Genomic DNA, 21,781 nt, shown 5'->3' on the forward strand with positions numbered 1-21,781 from the left:
AGACACTGTGCTACGATGGAGTGGCTGTTTATCATTCAGGATTGAGGCACGTTCACAAATGTGTTTAGTTAGTTGTACAACTGCGCCGGTCTCCTGTTTGCATTACCTGCGTTGACGACAGTCTGGGATATTTTCTGGAATGGTTCGACGGATGAAAGGTCATTGGCTGTTTATCCAACCCAAATCAAGTTTATCATTGGTTTGAAGCTCAGTCGTCTGACAGAGACTTGGAGTATAGCATGTTTTGTCAGAACTGCCTAGAAACAAATGTGGTGATTAGAGGACTGCATTCAATCTGATGTTTCTACACGAATATATTGGTGATGCTTTAAATGGCTCAGACGTGAAAGCATGCGATATACAAAGTCCAGCAACTCAAAATGTGACAGATGCGACGGTACGTTGCCCAAGTTGTACACATGGTTTCCGTTAATGCTCAAATAAGTCAAATAAATTCTATTAAATTTAAACATTGTTTCACACAATTTTGGAAAGCCAAGAAAAATAACAATTGAACGCAATTTATTTAAACACCATTTATTTTCAAAATTTGATCATGAAAAAATTAATATATAAATATAAAATCTGATAAACTCAGTCATAATTTACTAAGATTCTCAAACACAGTTTAGTGTAGTTGACAGTTACCAGTCTTTGTTCCTTAATCCGAGCGGGAAAACTATTGTCCCAAAATAAGTCAAACGTCCGTTTCCACCGTTTCTGTTGGAAATTTGACAGAATTTAATTCTTGTCAACAACTTCCGTCTCACGAGGCACCTGTAACGGGGAGTGAATGCATGTCGTGTAAACTAACCATCCAAACGCACGTCGGTTCATGGGCGGAGCTATGTGGCTTGCTTCCATTTAAATTGTCGCGCATGCGCTGACGTGTGCATTTGGGACTTGAAAATTGTCCACCGAGCAGCTCCGTCTTCACTCCGCTGACTCTCGCCGGTCTCTTAGTTAGTGCCCACGCTGACCTCACACACTTTTCTGCCGTTTTCTTTTTTTAAATCCATCGAGTTAAAATGAGTGGGGACCACTCCCACAACGAGGACAAGGTAATGTTTTAAAACGGCCTTTTTGTTTCACCGTATCTTTGATTTAACGCCGTGTTTTTGTTCCAAATGTTAGGCTTGACAGGGTAACTTGGCTGGCTTTGAGTAGTGGCTGCTCGCGGGTTTACACTCGCTGCTGAGAGCACTGACAAGTTTGATCGTCACCATACATTTGATCTGTGCCTCGTAAATAGACGAAGTATCGCTGAAATTAATGTTCAGAGTCGGCAGCTCCAACACAGAGCGAGGCTCTAACATGGCGTTAGCATGTAGCTCCAGCTGCTAGCCTAGCATTGCTATCCCGCAAGTTCAAAGTTAGTTAGCCGGCTATCTAGCGACAACGCGTTGTAACCATCGTTTGTTTCTTGGTTTTTCCAGATCGATGGTGGCTCTCGAGTCAACGGTAAGTTCATGACAGCCCTCGCATGAGTTTCAAGCGGTGTTTGGCGACAGAATCAGGTCGGCTTCACTTCTCGTATGCATGGTCAGGTTAGTTCTCAGCAGAGGACAGAAATGGCGTCCAGAGACTAAGTCCTCTATTTCACTCACAAGCGCCTATTGTTCAAATGGAAGCTCTTGTTCAAGGGCTTCTCGGTGTTGTTTTTTCGATTTGAGCCGCTATTTGGAAACAATCGGAGGTGTTTTATCAGTTTAACGCCTTGTGGCGTGTTGTTGGTGAGGTTTTAAGTGCGTATTTCATCGTTGAAAGTGAGGGTTTGGGGGTTGAGGACTTAGTCTCTGCGCCATTTTCTTTTTCGTTGTAGCGGCCTGACTGTAGTGAAGCTGCAGATGGCTGAGAGGAGACATGCTCAGGGCTGCTCACATCTACTGGAGCCGAGCAGTAAAAAATGTCCTGCCATTTAAAGTTAAAAATGCAGCTCACTTTTAGCTGCTCAAACGTTTTTCAAAAGCGCTGCCCTCTTATAACGTGGTGTTACTTGGAGTCAATGAAATGGTCTCACGTGATGGCACTTGAAATGATCTTTGGTTGAGAGGCCAACGAATAGCATCATGTACTTTTAACACCAAATTATTTAGGCATATAATACAAACATCAGCGTTATTCCAACAAATGTATATTAGAAAAGTTCACACACACATTCCAAACAGTGCCAGTAACTCTTGCAGTATTTTTATTTGTTGTCTCTGTGTGAATCAATTCCTCATTCTTACGTGGAGATATATATTGATGATTTATTTCAGTCCTCAAATTATCTTGTCTGTGCTTGAAATTCGCTTGGAATGTACTGTTTATTGAAAGTGACGAAGGATTCCCTATAGACCACACTTGGGCGTTTTCAGCTTTTCTAGAGAATCATTATGAAGCACCTAGTGTAGCTGTATCATACTGTGATAAACTTTGATCCCAAAGGTCAGTCGATTATACCTGGGTTTGCATGTCAGCAGCTCAAACAATTTCTCTGAATTCTTGTCGTTCAGTGACTAAAATTGATAGATATGAAGGCAAACTACTGTTTGTTTTCTGTGTGTTTTTTGTAATTTGGTCACATATGGTGGCATTTATTGTTTGGAGTTTCATTTATAATGACACTTGATACTAACTTGATAATACACTTCATAACACTGAATACCTGTGCCCTTCCTGAAACAAACCCCAAACCTGCAGCTTCCTTTGTGTTCTAGAAGGGTGACGTGTGCTGTTGATGATGCTAATAGTTTTCAAACTTCAGTGTCGTTTCTTGTCTCAACCTCCGGATGTAGGTCATTGTTATCATTGATATAGTTGTCATACACTTGGCTGCATGTAATCAGTAGAGTGAGGGGTTAAAAATCTTAAGAGTGGATACCTTCCTGGTTTTACCGGTCATGTTTGAGAAGGGTCCTATATGTTTTCTCTTCCTGTTGAAGTGACTCATCCTGTAATAACTAACCCATTACTGGTACAAATTATAGATGTTCAAGTTGGGATGATCTGGAATTCCAAAACACTTTGTACTTTATTGGTTTTGAGTGGGGAAATCTATTGTACTTATTTTTCCCCCCTCTCATTTCCTACCTGGAGGCATTGGTGGAGCTTGACTGTTGTGACAGTTAGCATCAGATCAAACATCCAAACCAACCTGGCACCTTCTTGTGTATTTCCCCCATGGGTGACCTCTCCAATATTGTCATTTATTTATTTTTTGTGTGTATCATGAACGTGAAGAAACTAAAATTGCCTCCTTTAAGCAAGCTCTGGTTTAGCTTAATACAGCCTCTGTTTGCCTGTAAATGAGTTGTTTGGTTGCCACCTTTGACATCTACCCGAAGAGAATCAATCACAAACTAAATGAACCTTTTGGCACTGAAATCTATCCTGCCTTATATTGTATTTTAAATGGTGCCCTCTTGAACAATTTCCTTTATAGTGAGTAGGCCAATTAAGATGATAGACAGACAGACAAATGGGTTAAGTGGGATAAGAGTAAACACTGAAGTAAAAACAAAGCAAGTCTGCTGTAAAAAAAAGAATGAGAAGAGTTTCGTGTATTTATTCACAGACTCAGTCTTGATGAGTTCCTAAACTTAATAAAAGTGTAGTATCACATGGTACACTTATTTTGGATCATCCAAAATAGATTTTTTTTCAATTTAAGCATAGAGACAGCCTAAAACAATTTCAACTTTTACTGTGTTGCGTTTCAAGTCTGAACTTGTTGCATCTATGATTCATGCGAGTGTTTGGAGAAAACTGAGTGCCTAAGAGTTGTGTCAAAAGCTTAAATGTCAGGTGATGGTGTAATATCAGACACTTTTTATTACACTGTTTCTTCTTCCTTGCGGTCATTGGTCACGTGAAGAATGTTAACATTGACTTTCTTTATAGATGTGCAGAGGCATAAAGATAAATATAGAGAGAAGGAGCACAAACACAAAGATCACAAGAAGGATAAGGAACGTGAAAAAATAAAACATGGCAATGGGTAAGTGGTCTTCCTAGAGAGGACATCGTGTTAACAAGTTCAATAATTTCATTCAACCACCTCTGTTTTTCAATAATCTGGTCACAACTCCGCCTCCATCGCAGTGATCACAGGGACTCCTCCGAAAAGAAGCACAGAGACAAGGAAAGGGACAAAATGAAGCATAAAGATGGCGGCTCGGACAAACACAGGGACAAAGACAAGCACAAGGAGAAGCGGAAGGAAGACAAGGTGAAAATCTAAGTGTTGCACTGTTAGCCACATCAGTTGAAGGAGCTTCTCCTAAGGCATTACAAGAACCATTGAAAGACTTGTCGAATGGACTTATAACAAATTATATAATTTTGGCTCATGGTTCTTTAGGATGATATTAGTGCTTCTCTATTTCTCGAGGGATAAAATCATTGTACGACAATGCTATAATGCTTACTTATCTACTGTTCCTGCAGATGAGGTCTCTGGATGGTAAAGTGAAAAAAGAGGAGAACGGCTTTGGCAGGTTTGTTTATCCTACATGTGTCTGGATCATGAAGGTTTTCAATTGGAAACTCTGTCTCTGAAATGCCGTGTGTTTCTTCAGCCCCTTCCATGTCAAGTCCGAGCCAGAGGACGACTACCATTCTTTTAAACCTGCCAAGTCTCTGAAGAGGGAGCGGGATGACGACGAGTTAGTAGAGCCCACGTTTTCTGTTCACTACTTGCCTAGTAGCGAGTATGAAAATCACTTCCTCATTTCTACAGCTCTGAATTCAAACCCAAAAAAATCAAGACTGAAGATGGGAAGAAGGCCAAGAAAAGGAAACAAGAAGAGGTGAGTTGAGTTGACATGGACTGCTTTGAATGTTCTGTATGTTACGAAAAACTATTGTTCCCTTTTTAGGACACCAAGCCTAAAAAGACAAAAGACAAAAAAGGAGAAGTGGCTGATGGAAAAAAGAAAGCTAAGAAGGAGCCCGAGGAGAAATGGAAATGGTGATTTGTTTGTCTAGATGAGCTCAACTGTCCATGAGATTTCACGGCCGCTCTCGTGCCTCCAGGTGGGAAGAGGAGCGCTACACTGATGGTGTCAAGTGGAAGTTCCTGGAACACAAAGGACCCGTGTTTGCTCCTCCGTACGAGCCCATGCCCAGCAAGGTCAAGTTTTACTACGATGGTAAGGACTTTGCCAGCGAGACTAAATCCGTCTGTACGAGCCTCACTGATGCATGACTGACGCTTCAGGGGAGCCCATGCGGCTCAGCCCCGAGGCCGAAGAAGTGGCCACTTTCTTTGCTAAAATGCTGGACCACGAATACACCACTAAGGACATCTTCCGCAAAAACTTCTTCAAAGACTGGAGGAAGGTGAGCGTGGCGCTTGAGAGGCGGCACAGTACTTGAAGCTCAGTGTTGACCTTTGGGTTTTCTGCAGGAGATGACTGCTGAGGAAAAGGCGACGATCACCGACTTGAAGAAGTGTGACTTCAGTGAGATGGCCGAATATTTCAAAGCCCAGTCTGAAGCCAGAAAGGCCATGTCCAAGGAAGACAAGCTGGTGAGCTCACACGAGACGTGTATCACTGATATATCAGCAGTTTTCACTATATTGTGAAACGACAACAACAACAACAACAACAACAACAGCAGCTAATATTTCTGCCAGTAGAGGGCACTCTCAGGATGCTGACTAGATGAGGCTACTTGAGTTAAAGGCCCTGCCGAAGGCAGCTCAAGCTTTGTCAGAACCTAAATCCTCTTGGGTCTGCAGACGCCTGCACACTGGCAAAAGGAGGCGGCCAGTTGTGGGACATGCTAGATACAACGCGCATTTCTGTTAGCCACATGTTTGAACCGCTTTTTAAATGCTTCCCAGCTGCATCTGAAAACTGACAGGATTTTTTTCCCCGTTAGAAAATTAAAGCCGAGAACGAGCGCCTCCTGCAGGAATACGGGTTTTGCATCATGGACAACCACAAGGAGCGAATCGCCAACTTCCGCATTGAGCCCCCGGGTCTGTTCCGAGGTCGTGGTGACCACCCCAAGATGGGCATGCTGAAAAGACGAATTCAGCCCAAAGACATCATCGTGAACTGCAGCAAGTGAGTGGCAGACGGCAGCCACCAAACGCAAACGTGACATGTCTGATGACCGGCGTTGGCTTGCAGAGACTCCAAGCATCCTGAGCCGCCTCCTGGCACCAGGTGGAAGGAGGTTCGCCATGACAACAAGGTGACCTGGCTGGTGTCGTGGACGGAGAACATTCAAGGCTCCATCAAGTACATCATGTTGAATCCCAGCTCTAGAATTAAGGTGGGCAGTTGATGGCCTTGGGCTCAGTGCTTCAGTGGTGACATGCAACGCTCGTGTATTCAGGGGGAGAAAGACTGGCAGAAGTACGAAACCGCCCGCAAACTCAAGCAGATCGTCGACCGCATCAGGAACCAGTACCGCGAAGACTGGAAGTCCAAAGAGATGCGGATCCGGCAGCGGGCCGTGGCACTCTACTTCATCGACAAGGTGAGGTGGTGATGGAGGGCGGCGGCGCTCCGACGCTCACCCTGCTGCTCTGTCTCCACAGCTGGCTCTGAGAGCTGGTAACGAGAAGGAGGAGGGGGAGACGGCCGACACGGTGGGCTGCTGTTCGCTGAGAATCGAACACATCAAACTCTACCCTGAGAAAGACGGTCAGGAGTTTGTGGTGGAGTTCGACTTCCTGGGTAAAGACTCCATCCGCTACTACAACCAGGTGCCCGTGGAGAAGAGGGTGAGTGGCCTCCGCCTGTGCTGCCTCCCCTCCACCGTGTCGCTGTCGTTCATGTTGGCTCTGTTCCCAGGTGTTCAAGAATCTTCAGTTGTTTACGGAAAACAAAGACCCAGACGACGACCTGTTCGATCGACTCAATGTGAGACATTGGTGCATGCAAATGCACCCATCAATGGTGACCCAGTCTGGCGTCTCCATTTTGCTTCTAATTTGGTTCCTGTCCGCTTCTAGACATCAATCCTCAACAAACATCTACAGGAGCTGATGGAAGGTCTGACGGCTAAAGTGTTCCGTACTTACAACGCCTCCATCACCCTGCAGCAGCAGCTCAAGGAGCTCACCAACGGTAAGGCTCGATCCCAGTCTGCTCACTGACCCCGAATGGGTTTTCCATTCACGCCATTGCCTGCCTCCGTCAGGTGAGGACAACATCCCGGCCAAGATTCTCTCCTACAACAGGGCGAACAGGGCTGTGGCCATCCTGTGTAACCATCAGAGAGCTCCACCCAAGACCTTTGAGAAGTCCATGCAGAACCTGCAAACGAAGGTGTGTTCTTCAACGCGTCTCTCAGGTGTCATGGTGCTCAAGGCCCGTTTCCTTCTGCCCAGATCGACGCTAAGAAAGGCCAGCTGTCTGATGCCAGGAGAGAACTGAAGAGCGCCAAGGCTGATGCCAAAGTACGGAAGGATGAGAAGTCCAAAAAGTACGTCTCCGCACGTCGCTGCCCGTGAGTGGTCTTGTCTGCTGCCAGGTGGGCTTCATGCTGTACCTTTGCAGGGCCGTGGAGACCAAGAAGAAAGCTGTGCAGCGGATAGAGGAGCAGCTGATGAAGCTGGAAGTGCAGGCGACTGACCGTGAAGAAAACAAGCAGATTGCTCTGGGCACCTCCAAGCTCAACTACCTGGATCCTCGCATCTCCGTGGCCTGGTACGTCTGCTTGAGAGTCTCCAAACTGGCGGCCCAGGATCTCACCAGAGTTTTGGTCCGTTTCCAGGTGCAAGAAGTGGGGTGTCCCCATCGAGAAGATCTACAACAAAACCCAGCGCGAGAAGTTTGCCTGGGCCATCGACATGGCCGAGGACGACTACGAATTTTAAGTCCAACTTTGTGGTTTTAACTTTTTAAAAAGGAAACATTTTTTTTTTTTTAAAGCCGATGAACTTTTGCTGGACGGCCGGACCTGACCACGGTGAGACACGAGGAGGCCACGCTGGAGTAAATATCTGATCTGAGATCAGGCGTCAGAGCAGGTGAAGGCAAAGTCTGGGCAAACTTAAGAACCTCTCACCTTTGAGACGATGCCTGAACTTCGAACTCTGTGCTCCTGTAGCTACTGTACAAGCAAAAACAATTGTATCTTCTGCTCACCGCTTTGTATTTCAGCTGCCCGCATTCAACCATGTATGGATTCTATATTTTCATAAGTCAAATTCCTTAATGCACCCACACGCCTTTCAGTGACATGTGAGTTTGGGACGCGCTTGGGCGCCCGAGGACGAGCGTTTGAACTGGACTGAGCAGAACGGTGATGGGAGGCCTCGCGCGGCCTCCTCAATATTACTGAAGCAGCAGAATGTGAATATATCTATCAGCTTCTATCAGGGACTTTGTTATCGGTGTAAATGTGAACCCAATCACTTGTCCACACCCCTCCTAACTTAACAATCCTTTCTAGACAAAAGAGAAACGACTCCCCTTTGTTACTTGAAAAATAATGCTATGATAATGTATTTAAGCTCCTGTCAGTTGATTTTTCAGAGAGAACTATGTGAGGGAAATGACTTTGCCAAAAAAAAAGAAAATCATCAATCTGTTACAGTTTTAGCAAGTTTTTCATATGTGTAAAGAGCGGATCCTGAAATGTAACATTTTTAATGTGAATTCATTTTATTCCATTTTGTTTCACATGTGGGGAGTTGATGCGTAGCTGTGACGTCAACATCCCAGAATCTGTTCACCTTTTCCTGTCTTAGCCTTTTATCATGTGTTTTGAGTTTTATTCCTATTGTAGGTAAATGAATAAAATCCTACATGAACTATATATATACATCGCCCCAGGTTCGGTTCTTCTCGTCGCTATCGTGGTTAATATGTTTGGCTTCTGGGGTCAGGTGAGGTCAGATCTGCAGCCGCCATCTTGTCAAAGCTGGCTATTTATTAGACGCCGTTTTCACTGTCGACTTTCTCAGTCTGCCTCCTTGTCATTTTCCAAACATGTCGATCCTCTCAAGGAAGCGTGTATTAACACTGGCAAGGACTCGGTCAATCTTTGAGATGTAAACCTGAGTGCTTCAGTTTGATATTTGGGATAGGAATTCACCTCAAAAGGAAAGACTTTGTTTGCCAAGGAAAGGCTCCTTTTTCTGCAAAATATGCCCTTGTTTGTAGACTGTTAATCTAAATGCTACAGTGACTAAAATGTCAGCTTGTATGTTACAATGGATTCAGCCTCAAAATTGGCCAGTGAAAGTCAAACCTGTCACGTCCACATATGTGGGCAGGAGATGGAAGAGGCGAAGTCGACTTGCAGCACAGTCGCAGGTCTCTCAAAAACAAGGCGCAGTGATTCTCCTTCGCCACAAGATGGCGGTCTTCAATAGTCTTTACAAATCCATGCTAGAAACCCTGAGGAGAAAAACTCGCAGCTTCCTGGAAGATGGATTGATTCTTCACTGCCTGGTCGAAACTAAGTTCTGTCGAGCAACTGAGCGCGTTTCTCACAGTATTTTATATCTTGTCCAGCGGCGGCAGTTGCGAAAGTCTCATGTACCATTTCTCCTCGACTGACGTCTTGTTGGACTCCAGCGCACGCTGTCAATGTAAGCGAAAGCAAGGCGGAAAGTCGATAAAGACTTGAAGGAAAACCTAAAAATATAGCCGGTATCAAGTGCTAAGCTGAAGCAAACTGACAAAAGTCTCGTACAGGAGGGATGACGATGTTTCGCTCAGCCAATCAGAGTCCAGGATACTGAGCCGCCAGCTGAGAGTGGAGCGGAATCCCTCGATATAAATGTAAATATACCAGGGGGAGAAGACGGTGGTGTGTGCGAGAGTCACCTGAATTGTCACTGTATGCATTATTTTTGTCAAGACTAACGTCATGTGGACTTTTAATTTAACGATTGTTGACACGATATTAAAGCGATATTTATTTTACAGCGGCCAAAAACGCAGTGTACCAATGGAAAGGTATCATACAAAAGCAAGGGTTGAGTCATAAAAGTTACGATTTAGTTGTTTCAGTCCAATGAATAAAGTAAATGGTTGAATTTTTAAGATGTGTTTACCAAGTAAAAACATTTTTATTGCAGTTAAAACAAATCTGATTGGGATTCTTTTTTTTTATTTTAAAGAATATATAATTTTCAGCATTTCAATATGCCAGTTGCGGAAATACGGACATGAAATCCAAAGCCATGAGTCATAGTTAAAAATAAAACCGACCACATTTAAGACATGATTTATATTTTATATTCCGAGGAAGTAAAACCGAAGTTGGAGGAAGAGTTGCGGAGGGAAAATAAGCCCACGATAACAAAGGAAATGCCATCCATCGTTGCCCACTTTTCCGTTGCCGGGTCGCGGGGGCAGCAGCTTCAGGAGGTCACGCCAAACGGCCTTCTCCCGAGCGATATCCACCAGCTCCGACTGGAGGCCAGCGTAGAGATATAATCTCTCCACCTGCTCCTGGGTGGACCCCTCGGTCTCCTCCCAGCTGGACATGTCTGGAACACCTCCAGAGGCAGGCGTCCAGAGGGCCTCCTGATGAGATGCCTGAATCACCTCAGCTGACTCCTCTCAATGTGGAGAAGCAGCGGCTCTACTCCGAGCCTCTCCCGAGTGACAGAACTTCTCACCCTATCTCTAAGGGAGACGCCTGCCGCACTTCAGAGAAAACCCATTTCAGGCGCTTGTATCCGGGACCTTGCTCTCTCTGTCATGACCCAAAGCTCATGCTGCTTGAAAATTCTTTAAATTTGACTATGGAATTCCTTTCAGTTCATCTACGGAGTACTCGCACCTCGCACCTCGTGCCCCCTGTGGATAAGCGTGACCGTGGAATAATTGATAGGTGGTGAATTCTGTGCAGAAGACAGAGTGAGAACACCGTCCCTCGGTGAGTATTCAGTTTATTCTGTAAAGATTCAGAAGTGTAGAAATGATGATACAACAGTGCTTCATGATCAAGACTAGTTCATAAAAGTGATCAGAACACCGTAAGTCCAGATTCCACTAACCTCAAACCAAAGTAAATGTTTGCAACATTCGACACAAGTGCATACACTGCTGGTAGGAGCTCGAGCTCCAGTTTCACTTTGGATGGTATAGCACCGTTCGTAGCTCTTAGCAGCTTGACAAGGACGCAGCTTGGTTGGGATTCATGTAGTGATGGTATGTTTGTAGAAACACAAGAGGAGCAAAGGCCTCCTCATTTGGCTCTCTAGCTAGCAGAACATCTCACTCTGTCAGTGTCTCGGGACCAAATTGGTTCTGTTTTTTTGTTTTCTTTCGCCATGTTTGATACGATTACAGCTTAAAACATCTCCAAGTGTACAGAAAGCAGCACAATAATTTTCACAGATAAAGACCGATGCAGTGCCCATCGACGCGTCTGTTTGCTTTTTTTTTTTTTTTTTTTTTTCATGTCTTTTCAATAACAGGACAGCACAGTAGCTGGGAAGCGGTCATTTCAACACATAGACAGAGCTGAGTAAGGCAACGGTAGCGTGACAGGCGTGTCTCTGTTCAGTTTGCAGGGCAGTGTAGTGTATTGATCGTGACACAGCCGTCGATAGCTTCGCTGTGGGGCAGTGTGACTTTTAGCTTTGCTCTCTTCATTAGTGCATTTCATATATAGAGTCTCTTGCGTGTAGCGCAGAAGTGATCACCAACACAAATGAAAATTATTGCATCTGGACTTACAGTGACTAGAGAAGAGTAGATTGAAAACAAATGAAGTCAAATTCAAGGCAGTGCTGAAGTACTGGTTGCTAAAAAAGTAAAAAATATCACAAAGCCAACAACAACATCTCCACATCTCCACAGTCAGTACAACCTTCTTTTGTAGTGCAGTTTCACTCATATATATATATATAAAGAGATATATATATATATGTATATATTTCTCCCACTCACCCTTTCCTCGCCTCTCTTGGTTCATTCAAGTCAGTTTTCCAGTCAGTGTGCGTCGTCTCCTTCTTTTCTTTGATCCCTTGTACTGACCTCGTTGTGCCCCCTCCCCACAAGACCACTAAGAAGCATGAAAGCCTTAAACATCACAGGACTGAGAGGTGAGAAGTTCTTTCTTTTTTGAAGATGGCAGGAAGTGATGACAGATGGAAGAATGATGAGGAGGAGGAGGATGGGAGGGGTATTCACAGTTACAGTCAGAGTCCAACGGTCCAGCTACAATCACATTTGCTGTCATTATGAACACTTGGATGAATCAGCCAGGGAGTGAGCCGGCCTCTGCACGTCATGTTCTTCATCACACCTCCAGCAGCTCCATCCTCAGGCCATCCCTGACACACGAGACACACACACATACACACACAGTGAGCGCCACCACGTCTTCTGGATCAATGAAACAATGAAAAGGGTTGAAGAGCTCCAGTCAGAGCCCTCCTTCTCCTCACTCTCTTCTCTTGACACAGAGGAGCCCAGGGTCTACTCCAAGTCTCCAGTGAATGAATGAAGTTTGAGAGGGTTGGGCCGATGGACCTTCATGAAGCAGGGTCCATCTGAAACAACTCTTGACTTACCGGTATCTTGCAGCTCAAGTCAAAGGTCAGAAAGTTGGTCATCATAACCCCCTGGAGAAGTGACCTTTAGGTCTTCCTCTTCTCCACTGGCTCAGAGGAGCTTATCCTCACCCAGATCTCACCATTGCAACCTTCACTTTTTCCATCTTTTCCTCAGCCACTTGGAAGACGTTAATATCAACATGTATTATCCTTTCATGTCTCTGTCTTCTCCATCTCACGGCCCAGATGCTCACAGAAATTAGCCTCGACCACCGTCATCTGTTTATTTCTGATTCTATGTAAAAGAATCAGGAGTTTAAACAAGATGTTCGGGATAACCGGTTTCCACAAGCATCTAGGGAAGCAATGCCTGGTGTGTTGTGAAGCTAAACGCTGCCTGGAGACCACAGCGATCCAGAGAAGAGGGGATCATCCGGGCAGGAAGTCAGTCCCTCACCCTTCACACTGAACAGTCACCACTAGGTCATGACTGGCAACACACGATTCCATGGTGCCATCTTACACGACACGAGTCATCCATGCTACAATGACATCGGCAGAAAGAATTTTAAATCCCAACATCATCTTCTGTCTTCAAGTGAAGTGGAGAACTGAGGCGCTTTGATAGGGCCTCCTCAAGTCAGCTGCTGCCCCTCTAACCCCCCCCTTGGATAATCCAAGTTCAGAAAATAGAAGTATGGAGCGTGATTCTAAACATTAAAAAGTGCTTGTGTCATCGTTTTAAACGTCCACCTTCTGGGTGCTGGAGTTATTAAATAAAACCTCAATTCCAAATCGATGAATAAAGTCGACCGTCCGTCTTATATGCAGTATCTGCCTTTGTTTCCAGCTGATCAATAAGGTGAACAGCCTTTTTTGGCGCAGGCAACATGTACCTCCAGTTACACTGACTAGTCATTCTTCCTCTTGTTCAGTGGAATTCACGTTAGTTTCCTTGGTTCATGAACCACCAAACTCATTTACAGTATTCTCACACCATTTTCCAAGGTCAAGAGTTCATGTGCAGCCAATGACCCCTGCACCAGGCCATGGCCTCTAATCCCTTCTGTCACTTTATGTCGCCTGCGCATGAGCTGCTCTGTTGGTGAACTAGTGAGAAATTTAAGATGAAGTTTGTGGTTGTAAACACAGATGTGATCAACAGTAACTGGGCTGACGAAGCCTCACGACGCAGTGTCTTCAGTGGAGGAGGTATTTTATTGAAACGTTAGTGCCAGAGTTGCATCAATTGAGCACCATGAGTGAGGCTTCATGAAGCTTCATCAGCCCATCACCACATCTGTGAACGAGACCTGTGAACTGTGGCAGGCAATGAAACACCCGAAAGTGGAGCGATAATACACATAAAGCAGAAGAAAAATACTTTGTAACTTTATGAATTTTATGAGATATATTGGAGTGGAGGTTTCTAACCTAAACATAAACAGAAACATAAGAAAGAAGAAAACTATTTTCTAGAATTTGTAAAAAAAAATGTAAAAAAAAAAAGTTTAAGGTTTTTTTTTATGTTTTTTTAAGTTTGAAGCTAATATAACCATCCATTTAATATCGCATTACTCTGTACCTTTTGTGCGGAGAGAGGGCAGGTTAGGGGCCACATATGGGGCCCTAGCAGCTCTTCATTTTCACGTTTCCTAACTGCAAACATACACCACGAGCCTGAATGAGTGTGGCTCCTCTGTTGAGCCGTATGTCGGAGCTTCTCTTCCGTGTTCTCCTTTGTCAATGCTTCGTCGCGGCTGTAGCGGAAGTATCTGTGTCTTTCCTCGCTGCTGTGTGGTGAGCCGTCGCCTCTCACGTTTCTAATATGGTGTTAAAGTACTATATTAATACCAGTGATTGATTGACTGGCAGGCGACATCAATCAAACCTGCTCCGCGTCACCCAGCCTCATGAAACCAGCCCACTTCAGACAATCGTCATGATTTATTCATGTATATTAGCATGTGATCTTTATCTATAATTCAGAGGGCTAGACTCCTTCTTTCCTAAAAATAGCTTTTCAAACGCAGACCTTTGATTGCTGGAATCACTAACTCAGCGTGAGTACGTGTACACACGTCGCCTGCCTCCTTTTTACTGTACATCACGCCGCCTCCGTTCCAAACAACAAGCTGTCACGTTGTCATCGCTCCACTTGTTTTTGTTCTCTTTGACTGATGAGTTTTGGAAAAAAAAATTTAAAGCATGGTGCGAGATCCCCGACGTGTGTAAAGTAAAGCTTTGCTCAGCCACATGGTCGCTAGTTAGCGGTAACACGCACAGACTTTACACGCGGCTTTGAAACCTGACTCCTACCATCAACCCTGAGTCTCCATACCAGTGGATAAGCAGCGCAGAGTCTTATCACTGCTCTATATCCTCTGTCTGTGACATCACTTCCTGTTAACACATTGACTCTAGGCTCCAAATGAATTTGAAAGTGACACACATGAAAAAAAATCCATAAAATTCAATGTTAAATCTGAGTCTTTCTGTGTCGTGGCTTCTCCTTGTACGACGGCGCCGGTCCGAATGAACGTGACCCGATTCCGACCACCTCCATGTGTGGTTCCGGAGATCAGTCCACTAAGTTTCTGGGTGCAGTGAAGTAACCAGTTGCTGTTGAAGATTTATTTCAACTTAGATTTATACTTTTTCCTGAAGCAAGCGATCTATGCGCCGGAGGAAGACGATCATTCATCTGAAGACATATTCGGACTGAGCCAGTTGATCACATGTTGACTGCAGCTCCTGGAACGGCTCGTTCTGACAGCGTTTTCTAATTTAAATGAAGCTGATAGAGTCTAGATCACTGACAGGCCACGTTTGTATTCCATTGTTTGTTAGTTACGGTGCTGCATAAACAGAAACAGGAGAAGTATCAGTGAGCCGCGCTGATACAAACGATAGTAGCCATCATGCCATTACAGTGAGGCGTGTGTGTGTGTGTGTGTGTGTGTGTGCATGAGCGTAACAATGTGAGCTGCGTCTCTTATTGATATTAACAGACTGAAAATCGAAGCTCCACATTTTCATCCTTTCATTTCCACAAGGTGCTCTGCAGACTTTCATACATCACCTGAACACAACTCATCGTGATCGCAAATGTTTATTCCCTTTATTTCTATTGACATCATCACCAGCGCTTTGTCTTCGCGGCGCTTGACTCCGAGCTCTAAGTGGGAACCATTTCCGTCTTTATTTTGAACAACAACTGCGGTGACAACCAGTGTGTGTTTGTAAAAACATGGCGGAACAAATCTGTTTAAGTCCGACTGATTAAACAATACTGCAGGGCCACACGTAATCCTCCAAAATCCGAGGGGACTATTAATATATTAAAATGTGGGGTATGGGCTCTGATTGATTCGCTATTTGACTGGGAACTGGGCCAGGTCGTTCTTTTCCAAGCCAGAATTGTGGAATGCGCGATAAGAGTCTCTGAATTGAGATTCAACTTTTATTTGAGAATACAATATTCAGCAATCACGGCACAAAGTGCCTCCGAGCTGGAAATATTGCCAATTCATTTCCATTTCAGCCGTGGAAGGCTAAACTGTTTAGTCGAATATAGTGATGGCTTTTGTGCTGTTGACCATTTTCTGGACCCTGATCCCAAACTGAGCCCTCAATAGAGATTTATTAGTCGACTTTATACAAGCACCCTTAGCTTCAACGCTACTTTGAATGGGAAAACTTTTCTGTCTACTAATTCAGTGATTCTTAACCACAGGGCCGACAAGTTTTTTGTTTTACACCTTTGGGCCGTGAGATGCGTTGAGTTTATTTCTTCTTTTTTCCTTTAGTAAATGTGATGAACATGACTTGCACCTGCTTCTGCTGCTGCTTGGCCTTTTTGATGACAAATATCTTTGCGCCGATCACATGGTTTCATGTCATTGGCCCCAAGATCAGAAAGGTTAAGAACTCCCTGCACTAACTAATGTAATGTTGCAGGGGCAGCAGACCAAGCAAAGAGCCCCACACTTCCCTCCCCTCAGGTGACCTCCTCAGGAGGACTACTGAGGTGTATTCGCTTCACATTCAGCTGTGAGACAGACCCCACAAAAAAGAGTGACCAAGTGCATCCAAATGAGAGACAAACAAATCCCTGACCACGAGGACAGTTTAAAGAGAGGTTGGACGTCTGACACACGCCTCAGACATAGAGATGGGTATTGAATCAAATTTCCCAAAATAATTTAGATTTGATTTGGCAGTCGGTTTATACCTTATTTTGCCTCAATATGGGAGAGATTCTCTCATGTCATGTCATGTGTTTAATGTGCTTGATGTCTTTTGCTGCGGAGACAAGTTGAATTCCTCCGTTGTGAGAAGAATAAAGGTTTTACATTGATAAAAAAATACTAATGTTTACATTCTGGTTCAAACTACAGTCCCTTCTCCACACAGTAGAAAAAAAAGTAATCAATTTTATGAATAGATATTGTGCCATTCACCATTCATTGATCTGAATCCATTTTTCAATAAACCCAGCAAAGATAAGGTCAATGCTGAAAAACTGTCTTAAATCTCACTAGACCCACTGCACAAACAGCTTGTGTTTTCACACCATCATATACATTATTATTATATAAAAACTAACAAATAAAACTGCCCAAGAATTCAGGATTTACCAAGGAATAACTGCTGTTACACAGTGCAATTGCAACAAAAACAATTCTAAAGTCGCTCTCTATATTGTTGTACGAGCATGAGCACGTAGCATGAACGTGGCTAATAGGGTTTGAGACTCCTGTGAACCGGGATTTAGACTGACTTTGTCCCGGTCACCGCTCAATGAAGTGGCAGCCTAGCGTCATGTTTGCCGTCCTCAGACCGTGGGCGGGTCTGACGTCAATGATTGACAGGTTTCAGTCAGGGCCGTTTTGTCATGTTTAATGTGAAACCTCAGCAAAACTGCAAAGTCATGCAGATCAGACACGCAATAGTGGCCTGAAATTTAGTCGCAGCCTAGAGGCGGTGACTGTGTACGTTGCCAAATGGTGGCAGGCAAAATTGCGGTCGCACCAAAAAATGTATTTATTGTTAATGGAGCAGGCGATACTATCTTGAGTTGAGAGGTTCTAGCTTCAGCATGTGTGGGTGCGTCAGTGTTACCTGGCTTGGTTGGCATCAGGCTGTTCCATCAGTGTCTGGTTGGCCACCGGCTGCTGGTGGTCCCGTCCTCCTTCTGACCAGGAATCCATGGAGACCCCCGGGGCCACGGCACCCTCCGCTCTGCCTCTCTCGCCGCTGCCCTTGGACTCCATCAGACTCAGCAGTGGGGGATATGAATCCTGCCACACCCCCTGCTGCCCTGAGTGAGGTTTTGTCTCTTCTTCAAGATGTTTGTTCGCAACTTGTTCTCCCAATTTCAGTTTGGCCGCCGGAGAATCTTTTGGGGATTCCACCTGCGCGTCTGCGTGACGTGGCGTCTCCTCCGCGAAGGAGCCGAACGGTACGCGCTGGTAAGTATCCAGCCACTTGAGCTGTCCGTTTTTGTGACTGTAGCGGCTGTCGCTGAACCAGCGCACCACCTCAGACTTGGGCAGGCCGGTCTGAACACTCAACTCTTCGTACTGCTGACTGCTGGGCCAGCGGGTGCTGGAGAAAACCTGTCGGAGGACTTGCAGCTGCTGGGGGTTCTTGTTGCTCCACGGAGGGGAGAAAGACGGCTGGCAGGCAGGCGCCTCCGCGTGACTGTCGGATTTGGGCTCCTGGTGTACAATCTCTGCTGTGGTCTGCTCGGCTTCATTCATCTTCAGCCGCTTGAAGTTGAACTTGATGGGGTCAAGTCTCGGCTCTTGGCTACTCCTGTCTCCTGTGAAGAGGTCGTCATCTTTGATGAGCTGCTGCAAGATGGACATGCCTTTTATAGAAAACTCTTTGTCCTGTTGGCCTTCTTGCAGCACAGACGGGCTACCTTTCGTAAAGACAGTGGTGCTGGTGCTTTCAGTTTGTGGTTTGCTGGTATGGTTGATGGGGCCACTGTCCTTACTGGGCTGTTCACTGCTCGTGCTGCTGTTACTGGTCTGGGCAAAGTGATTGTTGCATTCATTGTCTGTTTTTGAATCGGGCTCCTTGGGGCTGAGTGCGCTGCCGCTGCTGTGATTGTTGCATGCGATGTTGGCTTTGCTGGTGTTCTCCATGAACTCTTGACTTTTGGAGTTGTTCAAACTTCCCACCTCACTCTGTAAACTGCTGACCGTGGCGTTTGATTTGCCGACGTGCTGGGCCACATGGTTAACGTTATTGCTAATGTCGGTGGGGCTGCTGTTATTCTTGGGTCTTCTGACGACAGTCTCTAAACCAGCACTGTTGCTGGAATAGCTGGTTATGCTGCTGCTACTGCAAGTACTACTGCTACTGCTGCTCCAACCGTTGCTCACACAGAAGCTGCTTCCGACGGCGTCCATCCTGGCATTGTTGCGTTTGTCTGGCTCGGCGCAGGGCTGACTGTTCTTGGACAGTACCTGTGTGGTTCTGACTACAGACGGGATCTTCTGGGGAAAGACCGGAGTGGAATAGGAGACCCTCGTGACGTTAGGGTTCGTAGACAAGCTGGCTTGCGTGGCTACCACTCCAGCGCGGGTTTTTAAATGGCCAAAGGGGTTTTTGGCCAACGGAAAGTTTGGTCCTTTTGAGCCAGGCTGAGCGGTGACGGTGTGGTGCGAAACTATGTGATTTATGCTATGCTGTCTCGCTGTCGGCTTTTGAACGGCGCCACCTTGGAACACAGTGTTGAACATCTTCCTTCGCGCCTCCTCAATCTCCTCAGGAGACCAGCTGATTCCCTGCTTGAGCCTCTGAGCAGTGAACCACAGTTTGATTTGTTCTTCCGGAAACTCAGATACCACAGTTAGGTAGCAAAGTTCAGCTTTGGTTGGGTACGGAAACTTGCCAAACGATGTTTTGAGAAAGCTGCTGGTGTCCATGGCGGCATCATACGTGGGGATGCTGCTGAGGGGGATCATCACCTTTGGAAGGTCTTTATTGTACTCAGAAGAGGGCGGGGAGTAAAGGGCGGGAGTGTGCTGGTGAAAGACTGGGTTGGGCACTGTCGTCGTCATCGGATTGGTGACAGTGGACCTCGGCATAGCTTGGGGGCCAGCTAGACTGAGCGCCCCGTTTTTCAGTTCAGGCACATTAGTCAGTATACTTGGGTCGACATCCTTTCCGTTGGCCAATTTTCGTACCTCCACCGTGTGAGAAACCACAATCTTTTTGTGCTCTCCCTTGCCTTTCATCATCTTTGCGATCGGCGTCTTCGTGGCGATGATTCCCGGTTCGTGGTGGTCTTCTCCGTTCTCAGTGAAGAGGCTTTGCTCCACGGTCGTGACTCCCTCCCGCATGTTGACGGTCAGGGAGGCGGTCACGGAGCCCTCCATTATCTTGGGGTGCGCCTTGGCGTTATGAAGAGCCAGCGCCTCAAATCGGACCACCGACTCCCCGCAGTTCAGGCAGTAAAATGTGGGCTGGGCCCGAAAGTCTAGGTGGCAGTTGTGCATGTGGTCCAAAAAGTAGTTGAGATCTCGGGACTCAAAGTGGCACAGCGGACAACTGTAGGTGCCGCCTTTCTGCACCTCACTACATTCCGATTTGGTGGAGCTGCGAGAGCAATGGCCAGACTCCTCGCCAGAGATGCTGAGAATGCTGTCCTCTGGGATTGTCGGTAGGAGTTCTGGGAGGGAGCCCAGAATGATTTCCTCACGCACGTGTTTGGACTTGGATGGTATCATGCAGGGTACTGTGGATTTCCTCTTGCTGGCCATTGTGGCGGTTGGTGTGGTGGCGAGAATGACTGGCTGATTGTCTGGTATGGTGACAACTGAGGGCGGGTGGATAGTGAAGAAGGCTGAATGGAGTTGCGTGTCATGGACCAGCCACTATGCCATCACAGTGTTGCTTCATGCCTTCTGCCACGCCAGGACTCTAGTCTCATGGATGGCTTTAAAAGCCTCCAGGGAGCCTGTAAGAGTAAACAGAGAGGAGACGTGACTGCTTTTGTGCACGTTTCGTGTATTAATTACGGCATTTTAAAAACACAGTAAATAGAGAGACAACAGGGGGCACAACCTGAGGAAAGAAACCATCTGTTCACAGTGCAAACAAACTCCAGCATGTGAATATTAAACTTTTTTTTTTTTACTGCTTAAAACAGTATTTATCCGTTAAATATTTACACTAAGCTGCGTAGTGAGGAAGCTAAAAGCCCCACGCAGGGTAACAAGTGTAGGTGGAAACACAGTGTGACGGTGTGGGTGGTTTTTCTCAGAAATTATAGCACTTAAGAGAAAGCATCTAAGGATTTTCACTCTCCATGACTGTAATGGAAAAAGGTGATAATAAAACGACTGTGAAGAATCACGCCACGCTCTGTAATTAAATTTAGCTAATCTCTAAATGAGACTGAGAGAATTATTTAAATTTAGAAGTGGCCATAAAATGAAAAAAAAACAACTGCATTCAAACAGAAGCCTTCATTTCATTCAGATTACTGAGTGTGAACCTCCAACATAATGACCACCTGGTTCGGAGGCAAACCTCACACGCTCCTCCTGAAACACTTCAGGGGAGCATCTGGACATTCGCACTACCATTAAAATGCTTTTCTTGATGCATACACCAGGCCCGAAAATAATCCTCGAGGAGCCGCTCCGAGTGTTTGTTAGAGTCACTTGTGATTCACGGGAGGAAAGAAAGGTCGAAATTATTGACACTAGGCTCGGACAAAAGTAGCAATGGTTTCGGTCTTAAATACAAACTGACACAAATAAAACACACCAGGCTAATACACTGGGAATGTATGAACAGGACGGGCACCACATTTGTGTGTCAGGAAACAACATCGAAAGTGATTTTTAAAATTTGTTTATGGGACTACAATAGTCATAATAAACGCTGTATTCTGGCAACTTCAGCGAGTACTCAGTTTGTTGACTTGGATTTGCAGACTTGTGTCGAGCTGTCACTTTGGATAAATTGTTCCAAAAGGATCACCAATATAAACACAGCAGTCGGTCGGATCTTATGAGTATTTGTTGTAGTTCTATTGACTGTTTGCTGCAATCGTCTTTGAGCACATGTGACCACGGACTTATTTTTAGCGACGCTTTGAATACTTAAATAAGCGACAGATACAATCCAATCACAACAGCGCGCCGCTAAATCTATTGTCACGAGCGATTCTGTTTCAGTCATGAGGAAATTTAACATTTACACTTTGGCATTCAAACCAGCGGGAAGCCCGTGGCGGAGGTGTGAGACAGAATTTGAGTAGATTTCAATGGGGATGTAAGAAGTTAA

The 21,781-nt window shown here is 45.4% G+C and overlaps 2 protein-coding genes across 4 annotated transcripts in view; one reads left to right on the top strand and one right to left on the bottom strand.

The window, feature by feature from the left end:
• Positions 1-905: 905 nt before the first annotated feature.
• top1a (DNA topoisomerase Ia) lies at positions 906-8,745 on the top strand. Its single transcript, XM_053867034.1, has 21 exons — positions 906-1,061; positions 1,437-1,461; positions 3,886-3,982; positions 4,087-4,213; positions 4,432-4,481; positions 4,563-4,649; positions 4,724-4,793; positions 4,863-4,954; positions 5,020-5,135; positions 5,204-5,325; positions 5,393-5,515; positions 5,872-6,059; positions 6,126-6,270; positions 6,334-6,477; positions 6,539-6,724; positions 6,795-6,863; positions 6,956-7,070; positions 7,144-7,271; positions 7,334-7,428; positions 7,503-7,652; positions 7,720-8,745. Exons 1-21 carry the CDS (start codon positions 1,029-1,031, stop codon positions 7,820-7,822), a joined length of 2,265 nt encoding a protein of 754 aa, XP_053723009.1. The 5' UTR covers positions 906-1,028; the 3' UTR covers positions 7,823-8,745.
• Positions 8,738-21,781, bottom strand: part of zhx3a (zinc fingers and homeoboxes 3a) — a 30,960-nt gene continuing 17,916 nt past the window's right edge. For 2 of the 3 annotated variants that reach the window (XM_053867031.1, XM_053867030.1), the window contains exons 2-3: positions 17,594-20,444; positions 8,738-12,247 (exon numbers count right to left, since the gene is read on the bottom strand). In XM_053867031.1, the coding sequence (XP_053723006.1) occupies positions 12,214-12,247; positions 17,594-20,247 (2,688 nt within the window). In that variant the 5' untranslated portion in view covers positions 20,248-20,444 and the 3' untranslated portion in view covers positions 8,738-12,213. Of the gene's footprint in view, positions 12,248-17,589; positions 20,445-21,781 lie in introns of those variants that run through there. The other variant, XM_053867032.1, reaches the window with a different exon arrangement.

This window comes from Synchiropus splendidus, chromosome 6 (genome assembly GCF_027744825.2).
Source record: "Synchiropus splendidus isolate RoL2022-P1 chromosome 6, RoL_Sspl_1.0, whole genome shotgun sequence".
Lineage (NCBI taxonomy): Eukaryota > Metazoa > Chordata > Actinopteri > Syngnathiformes > Callionymidae > Synchiropus > Synchiropus splendidus.